The 17,186-nt window shown below is 44.2% G+C and overlaps 1 protein-coding gene across 1 annotated transcript; it reads left to right on the top strand.

Annotated features, from left to right (window-relative positions):
• LOC120025514 (CDK5 regulatory subunit-associated protein 2-like) lies at positions 1-17,186 on the top strand. Its single transcript, XM_038970081.1, has 26 exons — positions 1-78; positions 1,549-1,659; positions 1,780-1,856; positions 1,948-2,017; positions 2,117-2,397; positions 2,564-2,720; positions 4,173-4,310; positions 4,589-4,702; positions 4,819-4,872; positions 5,071-5,217; positions 5,376-5,471; positions 5,590-5,727; positions 6,116-6,295; positions 6,491-6,682; positions 6,987-7,091; positions 7,229-7,825; positions 7,971-8,147; positions 8,260-8,362; positions 8,483-8,863; positions 9,148-9,337; positions 9,570-9,691; positions 13,565-13,798; positions 14,063-14,328; positions 14,527-14,640; positions 14,805-14,936; positions 17,052-17,186. Exons 1-26 carry the CDS (start codon positions 1-3, stop codon positions 17,184-17,186), a joined length of 4,389 nt encoding a protein of 1,462 aa, XP_038826009.1.

Below are 17,186 nucleotides of genomic sequence, written 5' to 3' on the forward strand. Positions count from 1 at the left end.
ATGGACCTCACAGAAGAGCTGGGGCAGTTGGACCTGCTGACCACCGATGGACCATTCACCATGAAGGAGATAACACAGGTGCAGACACAGCAGTCACATGCTTCGTAAACAACAGGTGTAAACTGACAGTGAAATGCTTATTTACTTGCCCTTCTCAACAATGCAGAGAGAAAGAAAATAGAGAAAGAAAAGAAAAGTTAAACACGTGATAATAAAAGTAATAATCATTACTCATTGTGTATCTATAACTTGGCTATATACACAGGATACCAGTACAGAGTCGATGATAACCTGGCTATATACACAGGATACCAGTACAGAGTCAATGATAACCTGGCTATATACACAGGATACCAGTAAAGAGTCGATGATAACCTGGCTATATACACAGGGTACCAGTACAGAGTCGATGATAACCTGGCTATATACACAGGGTACCAGTAAAGAGTCGATGATAACCTGGCTATATACACAGGGTACCAGTACAGAGTCGATGATAACCTGGCTATATACACAGGGTACCAGTACAGAGTCGATGATAACCTGGCTATATACACAGGGTACCAGTACAGAGGCGATGATAACTTGGCTAAATACACAGGGTACCAGTACAGAGTCGATGATAACGTGGCTATATACACAGGGTACCAGCACAGAGTCGATGATAACTTGGCTAAATACACAGGGTACCAGTACAGAGTCGATGATAACCTGGCTATATACACAGGGTACCAGTACAGAGGCGATGATAACTTGGCTATATACACAGGGTACCAGTTCAGAGTTGATGTGCGGGGGTACGAGGTAATTGAGGTAGATACACTACATGACCAAAAGTATGTGGACACCTGCTCGTTGAATATTTCATTCCATAATCATGGGCATTAATATGGTGTTGGTCCCCCCGTTGCTGATATAACAGCCTCCACTCTTCTGGGAAGGCTTTCCACTAGATGCTGGAACATTGCTGCGGGGACTTGCTTCCATTCAGCCACAAGAGCATTAGTGAGGTCAGGCACTGATGTTGGGTTGATTAGGCCTGGCTCGCAGTCGTAGGTGAACAGGGAGGACAGGAGTGGACTAAGCACGACCCCTGTGTTGAGGGTCAGTGTGGCAGATGTGTTGGTGCCTAACCTCACCACCTAGGGGCGGACCGTCGGCCTACACTAGCCTACATGACGACTAGCCTGTTTGTATAATCGTCTTCATAAGCACGACTAGATAAATGCTTCACAAATTATTTATAAGCAAAGAACTAAGGATGGATGATATAACAAGTGATCTGGTGCTTTGCCAATAGTGACAACCTTTTTACCAACATTTATAGCATGACATTTGCTTATTTGTGACTTCTAAAGCATTTGTATATGCGACTTATAAAGGGTTTATGAAGGCTTCATTACATTTAGTCGTTTAAGATGAATTCAAAAGACTTCTTACCACTCATTCAAAAATGCTGCTCTAAATAGGCCTCACCAGAGCCATAGATAGGCAGTACATGTAACTCTGGTCCAACACTACTATTCCTGCTCACACTGTTGTTCTCAGATCATCTCTGACCTAAAGAAGGACAACTTCAACCTCAGACTCCGCATCTTCTTCTACGAGGAGCGGCTGCAGCAGAGGTGTGATGACTCTGTTGAGGAAATGTACAAAACAGTGAGTGATCAGAGACGGATCTCAACAAAGCCATGAACAGCACAGTCATGTAACTATTTTGAAGGAATACTGTACAGGTAGGCCTACTATATAACTACATGTGTTTTTGTCTCAACACAGAACATTGACCTGAAGGTAGAGGTTGAAACACTGAAAGAGGAAATGAAGGAGCTGCACAGGGTCTCTGCCCTTGCACTGTAAGTTTAGCCGAGAACTTTTCATTTTGACTGACTAGAAATCATATTGGTTGGTATTGTATCTAATCTGCCTGTGGTTTGTATGATCTAGTCAAGATTACCCAGAGCAGATGGAGCAGCTCCGAGAGTACTACAACACCAAGATCCAGCAGCTAGGAAAGGTTTCTGAACAACACATTTAGGCTGAAGATGTATTCCATAACCAAGTGTTCTCCAATGTCTTCCAAGATTTGCTGAATATCATTCCCATTGATTTCCAGGATCTGGATTCATCCAGAGTGGAGGTGGGGAAGCTGCCAACAATGTTGGAGCAGGAGAGGACGCATTGCCTGGAGATGGAGAAGGAGCTTCAGGGGGAGGTTCACTCCCAATCTGACATATCCACACAGACTGACCATTCCCAGTTGGACACCCCCACCCAGCCTGAACACTCCCAGTCCGATGCACCCACACAGACTGACCCCCTATCCAAGGAACAGGAACCAGACCAGAACCCGGAGAAGTTCCAGGACCTACTCAGTCTGCTGGAGGAGAGAGACTGGTAGGAGAGACTGGAGACCTCCTTAGGTTTATCTGTTCCCTCCATGGAATCACAATGAATTAAGTTTGTCCTTACCTGTTACAGGATTGTACTCTCTCTCTCCCTCTAATTATCTCCCTCTTCTTCTTTCATTATCTCTCTCTCTATGTCCCTCACTTTCTCCCAGGCTGATAGAGCAGCTGCAGGCGTCTGTGAAGTCCCAGGAGGCTCTAATAGACCAGCTGAGATACAGTAGTGCTGGCCAGGGTAGCGGAGACCAGCCATCAGCTGACCCTGACCGCCAGCTGTCATCTCTCATTGCTCAGAGAGAGATGGACCTGCAGGTCAGTGTGTGTCTGTGTCTGTGTCTGTGTCTGCATGTGTTTGTGTGTGTGTCAGTCATTAACCTTTAAAACCTTTATTTCTCAGGCTCTGGAACAGGATCATGGCAGAGAGAAGAGGAAATATGACAGATACATGAAGGTGGAATGAGACACAAAATCCAAAATTCAAGATCAAATCAAGCATCAAATTACATATTGGCCCAATCAAAAACAAAAGTTATCATTCACATACACTACATAACCAAAAGTCCACTCTTCTAGGAAGGCTTTCCACTAGATGTTGGAACATTGCTGCGGGGTCTTGCTTCCATTCACCACAAGAGCATTAGTGAGGTCGGGCACGGATGTTGGGCGATTAGGCTTGATTTGCAGACGGCATTCCAATTAATCCCAAAGTTGTTCGATGGGGTTGAGGTCAGGGCTCTGTGCAGGCCAGTCAAGTTCTTCCACACCGATCTCGACAAACCATTTCCGTATGGACCTGGCTTTGTCCACGGGGGCATTGTCTGAAACAGGAAAGGGTCTTTTCCAAACTGTTGCCACAAAGTTGGAACCACAGAATCGTTTACAATGTCATTGCATGATGTAGCATTAAGATTTCCCTCCATTGGAACTAAGGGGTCTAGCCCGAACCATGAAAAACAGCCCCAGACCACTATTCCTCCTCAACCAAACATAGGTAGCATTCTCCTGTCATCCGCCAACCCAGATTCATCCGTTGTACTGCCAGATGGTGAAGCGTGATTAATGACTCCAGAGAACTGTTTTCCACTGCTCCAGAGTCCAATGGCGGCGAGCTTTACACCACTCCAGCCAACGCTTGGTAATGCACATGATGATCTTAGGCTTGTGTGCGATTGTTCGGTCATGGAAACCCATTTCATGAAGCTCCCAACGAATAGTTATTGTGCTGACATTGCTTCCAGAGGCTGTTTGGAACTCGGTAGTGAGTGTTGCAACCGAGGACATCACTCAGCGGTCCCGTTCTGTGAGCTTGTGTGGCCTGTAGGCCAAGCTTGTGTGGCCTACCATTTCGCGGCTGAGTCGTTGTTGCTCCTAGGCGTTTCCACTTCACAATAACAGCACCTACAGTTGATCGGGGCAGCTCTAGCAGGGCAGAAATTTGACGAACTGACTTGCTGGAAAGGTGGCATCCTATGACGGTTCCACGTTGAAAGTCACTGAGCTCTTCAGTAAAGCCATTCTACTGCCAATGTTTGTGTATGGAGAATCTTTAATTTTGGCTGTGTGCTCGATTTTATACACTTTTCAGCAATGGGTGTGGCTGAAATAGCCAAATGCACTAATTTGAAGGGGTGTCCACATACTTTTGTATATATAGTGTAGTACAGTGTGTTTGTTGCAGGAACAGAGAATGACTAGATATGTCCCAAATCTATAATAATTGTGTCATAATGATGATAATAACGGTGCTGATAACTCACTGTTCAGGAGATGCAGGATGTGATGGCAGAGAAGGATTTCCAGCTGGCTGAATGTGAGTTTAAAGTCAAGGAGCAGGAAGCCGCCATCCTGAAACTCAACCGCAAAATACATGAGAAAGATAGTGAGAAGAAAAAAGCTGTTCGGGTAAGAATATCATCCATCCATAGAAGGAGATGTAGCTCAGTGTAGAGTGCATGCTTTGCATGTATGAGGCTCTGGGTTCAATCCCTGGCATCGACATAACTGTTTTGTGGTTGACTTACTTACCTTAGTTGAATGTGCTGACTGCCTTTCTGGAGTCTTTCTGGATAAGAGCGTCTGCGAAATTAACAAAATGTAAATGAAATGCTGGAGTAATGGAGTAAATTGGGTTATATAATGTCAAGTTGACCCATCTAACCTCTGTCCCTTTTCACATTTAGTCAAGCGATGGCGTGACAGACACGATAGGCCAGCTTCAGGCATGTCTGCGGGAGAAGGAGAAAGAACTGCTGACCCTCAACAATCTGCTGTTTAGCCATGAGGATACAATCCATGTAAGAACTCACAGCTGTTCATACGCTGACCAAAACTATTGTGTGTAGATCCATCCATCTATTGCTTAGCTCTTATTTATCCATCCCTGAGTATGTTGTTGTTGGTTTTTCCCCAGACTCTTGAGAATGAGCTGGCCAATGAGAAGGTCAAATATGACTCAAAGACCAAGGTAACGCCTTTTCTCTCCAGGTCCTCTGTTCTCCAATTCTGGAGTTAAATTATTCACTTCTCCTGTGACATGTTTGTGTAATTTTTCACATTTTTTTAAATACATGAAATTCAAGAACTGATAAGCTAATTAGCTTTATCAGCATAGATAAGCAGATCACTATTCTATCTGTTCAAGTACTGTTCCTTTGTCTGTCAGGAGCTCCAGGATGCTTTGGAACAGTCCAATGAAGAGATGGCAGAGAAAGACTTCCTCCTAACAGAGAAAGAGATTCATATGAAGGAGCTGGAAGCTGCCGTAAAGACATTCAACTGCACACTGCAGGAAAAAGATAAATTGCTACAGGTATTAGGTCTACAACAAGCCAGAATCAACTAAGCAAGCACTGTATGAAAAAGCATACCGTATTGGTATCATATAATTTCCATTGACTGTCAATGTGTTCACTGGATAATATACACAGGAGTGTGAAAGGGAACCTATTTTGACATTCTCTTTCTCAGGAGGGCCATGTGTGCACATGCCCTGACATTACCACTGGTCACCATCAGGAATCAGTGTTTCAGCAGCAGGTTGAAAAGGTGAAGGAGAATTCTGAGGTGAGATTCACAGTCACACATATCATATTCTTTGGAGCTTTTGCTCATTGTACATTTCCATACCTTTGTTTTTTGTTAGAAATAGAGTAGATTGGTAGCTATATGTTTTCTGGTGCAGAGAGCCAGGGAAGAGCTGCTGTCTGTGGTAGAGCAGAACAACAGGGAGATTGAGCGTCTTCAGAAGGCTCTGCTGGACATCCAAACACACCCGCCTGCCCAAGAAGGTCTCCTGTCTCACATCCAAGATGCTATAAATGTACTTTACCTCAATGCATACTATTACATTGTGGTGATTCCAGTACTTAACCACATATGGAATGCGGTTTGTTAATTGATAAGAGAATCCATATATTTTCCTAGCAAGCCAAGGATGAGATCCTCACTGCCATTGAAGGGAAAGGAAATGACAGTTCTTCAAACCTGTCTCTACTGATGCAGAAGCTAACCGATCTGCAAGATAGGAACAATCAGCTGTCTTGCTGTCAAGATCTGATAAATGTATGTTTACCTCACTTGCCTACCCCTCTGGTGAAACTATCTCCCCTGTGATATATCACTTTGAATTGTATTCATACGTCATTCATCTTAATTTTTTTATGTTGTATGTTATTAATGTTAATAATAGAATGTATTGTGTTGAGCAGAGTGTGGATGCTCTGATGCGACAGCGAGACATAGAGATGGCTCAGACCAGGGATGTGTTTAACCGTCTGCAGGGAGCCAGGCAGGAGCTGGAGGAGAGCCTGTGCCAAACACTACAAGACAAGGACAGGTCCTTTGCACACCTACAGGTCACTCTGGACAGGAAGAACAAGGACATGGAGGTATAGGAGGACACAATTATGCTTTTGAATGCTATATTCCCCAAAAATGCTACCCAGAAGATTATGGACGTTGCATTTAAAAATGGTTTGGAGGAAACAACAACATCCTAGCGAAGTTGAACATGAGAAAAAAAAGTATTGTTCAAATTAATCTCATTCAGAGTTTCTGTCATATTGCCGGTAATATCTCTTCAGGTCATGGCTGGTCAGTTCCACAGCCAGATGGAGGAAAGCAACAGGGAGCTAGAACGACTGGAGCAGAGACTGAGAGAGACAAAGGGCATGTTGGCTCAAACCAATGCAGATAAGCAGAGCCAGCTGACTGACCACCAACTCACAGTGGAAGAGATCCAGTCTGCCACCAGTATCAATGCTCAAGTGCTAAAGGTAACAGAAACCTCATTGTTCTGCATTTTAGGACAAATCTACAAGGAATGTATGTCCTTATACAAGAGTCACGTAGACTAGGGGTCTCAAACCTAGGAACCTGTTATTTTGTAACTCTTTGTCTATATAAAACTTTAGTGCATAACTCAAGTGACTGCAGTGTAGTGGAGACCCATGTTCTACACATATATGTGACTCATTGAGTTGATAATGTAGGTACTCAACCTACTGCAATACATCTGGTGTTAAGTGATAGAACATCAGATATCATTTCAGGATTCTTATTCCTGTCTCTCTCCTGTAGTCTTTAGAGTCAGTGATGAAGGGCTTGGACCAGGAGCTCCAGGAGAAAGACTATATCATATCCCAGCTGCAGGAGGTTGTCAATAAGAACTCAGAGGATCTAGAGGTAGAGTGACAATTCTAAGTAATTATTTGGTCATTCTTATATAATTACCATTTCACAGTGTAATTTCTAGTTGTTGAATGAAAATGGGGAATGTATTGTACCTATTTCTGGACTGTTTGTCTCATCTCATTCCCCAGATCATGGTTGGCCGGTTGCATAGCCAGGCTGTGGGTAGCAACAAAGAGCTGGAACAACTTGAACAGAGGCTAAAAGAGACAGAAGCCATTTTGCTTCAGACAACCCAGGAAAAGGAGACACAGATGACAGACCATCAACTTGAAATTGAGAAACTGCAGGGTGAAGCTAAAGACAGCAACAGGAAGTTGGAGCAGCTGGAGGAGAAACTCAAGGAAATGGAGGACATTTTGTCTCATACCGCTGGCAAATATCTGCAGGACAATCAACTTACAGACAGGAAACTGCAGGGTCAAGCGGAGGACAGAGACAGGAAGTTGGAGCAGCTGGAACAGAAACTCAAGGAGACTGTGGACATTTTGGCTCAGATCACTGACGATAAGGACAAACTGTTGCTAGAAAATCAACTGGCAGAACAGAAACTACAGAGCCAGACTGAGGACAGTAGTATGAAACTGGAGCAACTGGATCAGATGTTGAAAGAGAAGGACCTGCTGTTCATGCAGAGCACAGCAGACAAGGAGATACAGCTGACGAACTACAAACTCACAGTAGAGAAGCTAATGTCTTACATCACCATCAATGAACAGATGTTCAAGGTAACGAGAATAGATTCCACCAGAACCATATATAGGTGTGCATAATACACTACCTTTGGCCAAAAGGTTCTGTCTCCTCTCTTTCCTTTAACCACACACGTTGAGACAACGCTGCCAGAAACTAATTTATATTTTCTCTTTGAAGGAGTTGAGAGAACATCACAGACAGATTCTGGCCAAGCATACGCTGGAGCTTGAGGACTATGGGAAGAGGCAGGAGAAGCTATCCACAGCACAGATTCAGATCTCTGCCTCCCTGCAAGAAAAGTGCTCAGAGGTCTCTGAACTTAGACTCCTGACTGAGAGGGAGCAAGTCATCAAGGTACTGTAGACCATCAGAACTGAGGTCAATTATATTGTAATTCAATCAATTATCTACAGTTCCCATTTCTAATTTCCTACTCTTATCAATCTTACTGTGTGTTTTTGATTAGGGCCTGGAGCATTTTGCAGTCCAAAGGGAGGGGGGGAGAACTAATCCCTGTCAGAGAGAGACTCTAGACCCTGACAACCACACCATCCCAGAGAACAGTGAAGGTGAGTTTAAGTGGTCTGTCTGTGGTCTGGGGTGGTCTGTAGCTGAAGTGTCATTGTAAAAGACTCATAAAGACTCTTACTCTCTCATTCCCCTTTTCCTTTCTTCCTCCGTCTTCCCAGTTCCTTCAACTGAGGCTGGCCCGGCCAAGTGTGAGAGGTGTCTCCAACTTTTGCAGAGGGAGAATGGCAGTCTGCTGGTCAGACTGAGGGCTAGCAAGCGCCTCAACAAGACCCTGCGTAGCCAGCTGGACCTGTGCAGATCCATTATGGCTCAGAGAGAGGGGAGTGATGGACGCAGTTTCTCCCCTTCCAACTCACTCACAGTGGAAGAAGAAATGAAGGAGCAGCTGCAGGAGATCTTGAGGCTGAGACAGAGTCTGGAGGAGAGCATCCAGGCAAACAGGAGGCTTCAGGAGCATCTGAAGAACCATAAGGCCCAGCAGGCAGCAACTCAGATTGGAGCCCAGCAGGCAGGGACAGAGATGGGCCAGAACCACCCAGGTCAGTCAGACATAGGGATCATTATTTATTTATTTAGGGGCAAATCATAACTTGAGATGCAAACTTATTTTGGACTTTCACGTAAATCATGCATTAATGTAAATGAAAGATTTACACGAAAACTGGAGTTACACTAAAGTTAATGAGCCAACAAATTATTTTACAATAACTACCTAGTTATTCAAGTGGTGAACATACTTACCTTCACACTTAACTGCTTGACTGTTCAGAGGGAATAATCAGGGGTGAACTGTTACTGTACATGCTTTTGTTCTGATGTCCAGGCGTGCATGCTGAGTCAGAGAGACTGAAGGCGTCTCTGGTTGAGACAGCCTGTGAGCTCACACGGCTCCAGAGAGAGAGTGACATGCTGAGGGAGGAGAGAGAGAGGCTGACAGAGGGGCTCGCACACTCTGAGGACAACAACAGGAGCCTGGAAAGCTCACTTAGCTCCACACAGGAAGAGATAGACAGGTTGGAGGAAGTAATAATAAGTATAGGAAATAGTAGGAGTCCAATCTCCAGACTCCTTCATCCCAGTCTTGACTGTTAGTATTCCATTGAATTATAGCCTGGGGCAGAGGTTCTTTGGCTTGACAACGGTACTGCAGAACAGATGGCTAAAACAGAACTGGCTCTCAGGCTGATCGAGTTAATGTTGACAGACAAATAGAAGACTTGATGTGAGTTTATTTCACTGTCTAAGGTTGAAGGGAGAACTCGATGCCTATCAAAAACAGCTCACCAACAGCAATGAGCTCCTCAAGTCATTTTGTGAGGAGATGCAAGGGTCCAAGCAGATGAGGACAGCTGCAGTCAACCCCACTGGTAATGTATACAAGAAGGTCCCTCACTTTTTCTCTCCATCTACAGTTATTCTTGCTAGATAACTGTGTTAGCTGACTAGCTGCTGTTGTCTCACCTGTTGTTTTAGCTAGCTCTCCCAATCAAGACCTGCGATGACTTTATGCCTTACTATATGTCTCTCTCAAATATCAATATGCCTTGTATACTGTTGTTCGGGTTAGTTATCATTGTTTCAGTTCACAATGGAGCCCGTAGTTCCACTCCTAATACCTCTGATACCTCCTTTGTCCCACCTCCCACACATGCGGTGACCTCACCCATTATAACCAGCATGTCCAGAGATACAACCTCTCTTATCATCACCCAGTGCCTGGGCTTACCTCCGCTGTACCCGCACTCCACCATACCCCTGTCTGCACATTATGCCCTGAATATATTCTACCACGCCCATAAATCTGCTCCTTTTATTTCTTGTCCCCAACACTCTAGGCGACCAGTTTTGATAGCCTTTAGCCGCACCCTCATCCTACTACTCCTCTGTTCCTCGGGTGATGTGGAGGTAAACCCAGGCCCTGCATGTCCCCAGGCACCCTCATTTGTTGACTTCTGTGATCGAAAAAGTCTTGGTTTCATGCATGTCAACTTCAGAAGCCTCCTCCCTAAGTTTGTTTTACTCACTGCTTTAGCACACTCTGCCAACCCTGATGTCCTTGCCATGTCTGAATCCTGGCTTAGGAAGGCCACCAAAAATTCTGAGATTTCCATACCCAACTATAACACTTTCCGTCAAGATAGAACTGCCAAAGGGGGAGGAGTTGCAATCTACTGCAGAGAGAGCCTGCAAAGTTCTGTCATACTTTCCAGGTCTATGCCCAAACAGTTCGAACTTCTAATTTTAAAAATTAATCTCTCCAGAAATAAGTCTCTCACTGTTGCCGCCTGCTACCGACCCCCCTCAGCTCCCAGCTGTGCCCTGGACACCATCTGTGAATTGATCGCCCCCCATCTAGCTTCAGAGTTTGTTCTGTTAGGTGACCTAAACTGGGATATGCTTAACACCCCGGCAGTCCTACAAACTAAGCTAGATGCCCTCAATCTCACACAAATCATCAAGGAACCCACCAGGTACAACCCTAAATCCGTAAACATGGGCACCCTAATAGACATTATCCTGACCAACTTGCCCTCCAAATACACCTCTGCTGTCTTCAATCAGGATCTCAGCGATCACTGCCTCATTGCCTGTCTCCGCTACGGGTCCGCGGTCAAACGACCACCCCTCATCACTGTCAAACGCTCCCTAAAACACTTCTGCGAGCAGGCCTTTCTAATCGACCTGGCCCGGGTATCCTGGAAGGATATTGACCTCATCCCGTCAGTTGAGGATGCCTGGTCATTCTTTAAAAGTAACTTCCTCACCATCTTAGACAAGCATGCTCCGTTCATAAAATGCAGAACTAAGAACAGATATAGCCCTTGGTTCACTCCAGACCTGACTGCCCTCGACCAGCACAAAAACATCCTGTGGCGAACTGCAATAGCATCGAATAGTCCCCGCGATATGCAACTGTTCAGGGAAGTCAGGAACCAATACACGCAGTCAGTCAGGAAAGCAAAGGCCAGCTTTTTCAAGCAGAAATTTGCATCCTGTAGCTCTAACTCCAAAAAGTTCTGGGACACTGTAAAGTCCATGGAGAACAAGAGCACCTCCTCCCAGCTGCCCACTGCACTGAGGCTAGGTAACACGGTCACCACCGATAAATCCGTGATAATCGAAGACTTCAACAAGCATTTCTCAACGGCTGGCCATGCCTTCCTCCTGGCTACTCCAACCTTGGCCAACAGCTCCGCCCCCCCCCCCCCCCCGCTGCTACTCGCCCAAGCCTCCCCAGCTTCTCCTTTACCCAAATCCAGATAGCAGATGTTCTGAAAGAGCTGCAAAACCTGGACCCATACAAATCAGCTGGGCTTGACAATCTGGACCCTCTATTTCTGAAACTGTCCGCCGCCATTGTCGCACCCCCTATTACCAGCCTGTTCAACCTCTCCTTCGTATCATCTGAGATCCCCAAGGATTGGAAAGCTGCCGCGGTCATCCCCCTCTTCAAAGGGGGAGACACCCTGGACCCAAACTGTTACAGACCTATATCCATCCTGCCCTGCCTATCTAAGGTCTTCGAAAGCCAAGTCAACAAACAGATCACTGACCATCTCGAATCCCACCGTACCTTCTCCGCTGTGCAATCCGGTTTCCGAGCCGGTCACGGGTGCACCTCAGCCACGCTCAAGGTACTAAACGATATCATAACCGCCATCGATAAAAGACAGTACTGTGCAGCCGTCTTCATCGACCTGGCCAAGGCTTTCGACTCTGTCAATCACCATATTCTTATCGGCAGACTCAGTAGCCTCGGTTTTTCTAATGACTGCCTTGCCTGGTTCACCAACTACTTCGCAGACAGAGTTCAGTGTGTCAAATCGGAGGGCATGTTGTCCGGTCCTCTGGCAGTCTCTATGGGGGTACCACAGGGTTCAATTCTCGGGCCGACTCTTTTCTCTGTATATATCAATGATGTTGCTCTTGCTGCGGGCGATTCCCTGATCCACCTCTACGCAGACGACACCATTCTATATACTTCTGGCCCTTCCTTGGACACTGTGCTATCTAACCTCCAAACGAGCTTCAATACCATACAACACTCCTTCCGTGGCCTCCAACTGCTCTTAAACGCTAGTAAAACCAAATGCATGCTTTTCAACCGGTCGCTGCCTGCACCCGCACGCCCGACTAGCATCACCACCCTGGATGGTTCCGACCTAGAATATGTGGACATCTATAAGTACCTAGGTGTCTGGCTAGACTGCAAACTCTCCTTCCAGACTCATATCAAACATCTCCAATCCAAAATTAAATCTAGAATCGGCTTTCTATTTCGCAACAAAGCCTCCTTCACTCACGCCGGCAAACTTACCCTAGTAAAACTGACTATCCTACCGATCCTCGACTTCGGCGATGTCATCTACAAAATAGCTTCCAATACTCTACTCAGCAAACTGGATGCAGTTTATCACAGTGCCATCCGTTTTGTTACTAAAGCACCTTATACCACCCACCACTGCGACCTGTATGCTCTAGTCGGCTGGCCCTCGCTACATGTTCGTCGTCAGACCCACTGGCTCCAGGTCATCTACAAGGCTATGCTAGGTAAAGCGCCGCCTTATCTCAGTTCACTGGTCACGATGGCAACACCCACCCGTAGCACGCGCTCCAGCAGGTGTATCTCACTGATCATCCCTAAAGCCAAAACCTAATTTGGCCGCCTTTCCTTCCAGTTCTCTGCTGCCTGCGACTGGAACGAATTGCAAAAATCTCTGAAGTTGGAGACTTATCTCCCTCAACAACTTTAAACATCTGCTATCTGAGCAGCTAACCGATCGCTGCAGCTGTACATAGTCCATCGGTATATAGCCCACCCAATTTACCTACCTCATCCCCATACTGTTTTTATTTATTTACTTTTCTGCTCTTTTGCACACCAGTATCTCTACTTGCACATGATCATCTGATGATTTATCACCCCAGTGTTAATCTGCTAAATTGTAATTATTCGCTCCTATGGCCTATTTATTGCCTACCTCCTCATGCCTTTTGCACACATTGTATATAGATTATCTTTTTTTCTTTTTTCCCCCTACTATGTTATTGACTTGTTTATTGTTTACTCCATGTGTAACTCTGTGTTGTTGTCTGTTCACACTGCTATGCTTTATCTTGGCCAGGTCGCAGTTGTAAATGAGAACTTGTTCTCAACTAGCCTACCTGGTTAAATAAAGGTGAAATAAAAAAATAAAGATGTGATGTTGATTCTGTTGAGTTGCTACACTTTCATCCAGCATCAGAGTTTGGAGGCGGTCTCCCGGACAACCCCAAGCTAAATCAACTCCTCTCTGAGATCCAGCGAATCAGAGCACAGCTTGCCGATAAGGACACAATACAGACTAAAGCCACAGAGGAGAAACACCCTGAGCATTCTGGTTGGCCCGAGTGCCCTCCAAAGATCATCAACATCAACTATGTGGAGTGTGGAGCATCCAGACATTCAAGCAGGAGCAGTCCTTCAGGTACAAGTAAGAACTGTGAAATGTCTCAGTGATCATTATGTATTGTGATGGCGTAAAAAGAAATGGCAGCATATTTTCAATCGAAGCTTCATTGAAATGGCTTTATGTCCCTCATATCACCATCAAGATTACATACAGTAAATGTAACACTAGTAATCAAATTAGCTGTCAAAGATAGGTTTCTGCTTAGGAAAATCAACACATTGGTTGACTTGAATGGCAAATTCAACTAAATTCAGTGACTTTATCACAAGTGTTTTTATTATTCAGGGAGAAGAGATCATGCCAAGAAGGACAATGACAACCTCTCACAAAGCAGCCTTACCTCCAGCATAGATGACTCGGTCCCATCCTTATTGAACAGTAGCCTATCCTCACTGTGGGCAAATGACAAGAGCCCTAATGTCACTGGCCAGGAAGATGATTGCATCAACCTGCAGAGACTGATATCAGAAGGGAAGACAATGACCAATAAGATGAGTAGGCTACTACAGGAGTGCCACAACAACAACTCCAATCCCACGTCACAGTCAGCAGTGAGTCCTTCGGAATTTGAATGTATTGTTAGTGGTCCCCAAGGGGGAATTGAAATGCCACAGGTTTCAATATTATGATTATTAATATTTTCCCCAAACCACATTTGAGATGTTATGCTCACGTGATTAAAGCAGTGCTCAGTTTTCATTTCATAATTTTATCTCACACTGGTGCTGTTTGATGTCACTCCGATTCAGGTGGACCAGAAGTACATCAAGCATCTCTCATCTACCATCAGTGCCTGTCATCTTCTGAGGCTCCAAGAGAGGCGTTCTCAGAGTGACTCTGTGAATATCTACCAGAGCCAAGAGGTAGAGATCTTCCCCATGTATCACCAGTCAGGGTTTAAATGTGAACACTGCAGCTCACCTCACATGCATTTTGTCTGAGCAACATTGTCAGTGAAAAATATAGATTTTATAACAGCAATGCATATTCTTAGCTTGTATTCTCTACATGTTGGTTTTCCCCTCAGGATTTCTACTTGGAAAACCTGAAACTGAAGAATAAAATTGAGATAATGAAGAGGGAGCAATCTCAAAACAAGAAGATGCTTTCTGAGGCCGTCAAACGACTGAGAAGAGTGAACCTGGGGAAAGTAGAGAGAGTGAGTGAATAGCAGCAAATGATCATCATTCCACTAAGCCAATCTTTGTTTCATGGATTCAAATAGAAAGAATGAGAGCTTCCCTCATCAGTCTTAATAAAAGTTTGCATTGCAATGCTGTTGTTTCTCTCAATTCTGTGTTGTATTTTTGGACAGATTAATCCATGTAGAAATGTGCCATATAAATTTGACGCACATGATAAGCTTATGCACTGATGCCGCGTTCACGTGCTAGTCGGAACTAGGAAACTCCTAGTGAACAGCATATGAACGCGGCATGTAGCGATTGAACTCTGCTGCTGTGTTTTTCTGCTGCTTATTAAAAAAAAGGATTTCAGTCTTGGGGGTGCATTTAATGCATTTAATTCATTAATGTCTACATTCATTTTTAACAAGTATATTCTATTACAGACACCTAAATGCATAGTTTTAAATTATAATATATGAACTGAACATAAAAATAAAACAAATATATAAAAACGTATTCCTCAAAGTATTATTTTTAAGATAGAACTAATGTTACTGTCCACACTACAACAAAGAAATACTTAAAAACATTAAATTTAGCCTAGATAATTGTTTGTACAGTATGTTGACTTTGGTGTCTATTTCAGATCTTATGGCATTTTCAAGGATGAACATAAGAGCATTGAAAGGGGAGAAGACCACTAGAAGTCTGGCCATGTGGAGAAGTGCAGCTATAGTGAGGGCCAACTTACCGGTTTGGTCAGGGCCAGCATGAGGGATAAAGTTTATCCTGTGTTATGAGTGTAGCTATTAAGTTAAGTTTGAGCATCTTAGCAATACAATGTGTTCTACACAGCTGTCAACATTCTACAAAGAAAAAGACACTTAATCAATTATACTGAACAAAAATATAAATGCAACATGCAACAATTTCATTGACTTTACAGAGTTACAGTTCATATGAGGAAATCAGTCAATTGAAATAAATAAATTAGGCCCTAATCTATGGATTTCACATGACTGTGAATACAGATATGCATATGTTGGTCACAGATGCCTTATATTAAAAAAATAAAATGGGCCTCACAATGGGCCTCAGGATCTCGTTACGGTATTTTTGTACATTAAAATGCAATTGTGTTCGTTGTCTGTAACTTTTGCCTGCCCATAACCCCACCTCCACCATGGAGCGCTCTGTTCACAACGTTGACATCAGCAAACCGCTCGCCCACACGACGCCATACACGTGGTCTGCGGTTGTGAGGCTGGTTGGACATACTGCCAAATTCTCAAAAACGACGTAGGAGGAGGCTTATGGTACAAAAATTAACATTCAATTCTCTGGCAACAGCTCTGGTGGACATTCTTGCAGTCAGCATACCAATTGCACGCTCCCTCAAAACTTTGGAGACATCTGTGGCATTGTGTTGTGTGACAAAACTGCACATTGTCCCCAGCACAAGGTGCACCTGTGTAATGATCATGCTATTTAATCAGATTCTTGATATACCACACCTGTCAGGTGGACAGATTATCTTGGTTGGCAAAAGAGAAATGTTCACTAACAGGGATGTAAACAAATTTGTGCACAACATTTGGGAGAAATAAGCTTTTTGTGAGTATGGAAAACTTCTGAGATCTTTTATTTCAGTTCATGAAACATGGGACCAACACTTTACATGTTGCGTTTATATTTTTGTTCAGAGGTATATTATCATTAACCAGATGACCATGGATGCCAGACTTGGATGAGTGATAACTCAGTTCTAGAATGTTGTCGTTACCCCAGATACCAGCCTGTATTATAGTTTTATGACCAGAGACAAATCTTCAAAGGCACAGTATATATGTATTTGGAGTGGTACATGCATTCACACAGTCTTGATTTATAGGATCTTTCCCACTATATGATTGATATGTCAAGTGATAAAATCTGAAGTTATCAATTAAGAGTTTATGGGAAAACTGCACTTGTCCTCATGTGTAAATTACAGTTTATTAAATATTCTACAGCTGTCATCAATCAAATCAAACTTTGTTTATATAGCACATTTCTTACAACAAATGCATTTCAAGGTGTTCATAGTCATGCATTGAAAGGCATGTGGCACTTAACATCCTTCCTCTTGGCAGGTCTCTACCCAGTAGGTGACAAGGGGATTGTCTGTACCATATGCGAATGCCTCCTTGGAGCCCAACCAGGTGCAGTCAGTTGAGGACCTGTACACGGCCGAAGACTACAAGCCTCTGTCCCGAGAGCCCACAGAGGAGGATCTTCAGTGA

The sequence above is a fragment of the Salvelinus namaycush genome, chromosome 31, assembly GCF_016432855.1.
Source record: "Salvelinus namaycush isolate Seneca chromosome 31, SaNama_1.0, whole genome shotgun sequence".
NCBI lineage: Eukaryota > Metazoa > Chordata > Actinopteri > Salmoniformes > Salmonidae > Salvelinus > Salvelinus namaycush.

Coding starts and splice junctions, on each gene's coding strand:
- LOC120025514 (XM_038970081.1), top strand. CDS start 1: ATGGACCTCACAGAAGAGCTGGGGCAGTTGGACCTGCTGACCACCGAT. Junction 79..1,548: donor CCATGAAGGAGATAACACAG/GTGCAGACACAG, acceptor TGTTGTTCTCAG/ATCATCTCTGACCTAAAGAA. Junction 2,721..4,172: donor AGAGAGAGATGGACCTGCAG/GTCAGTGTGTGT, acceptor CTCACTGTTCAG/GAGATGCAGGATGTGATGGC.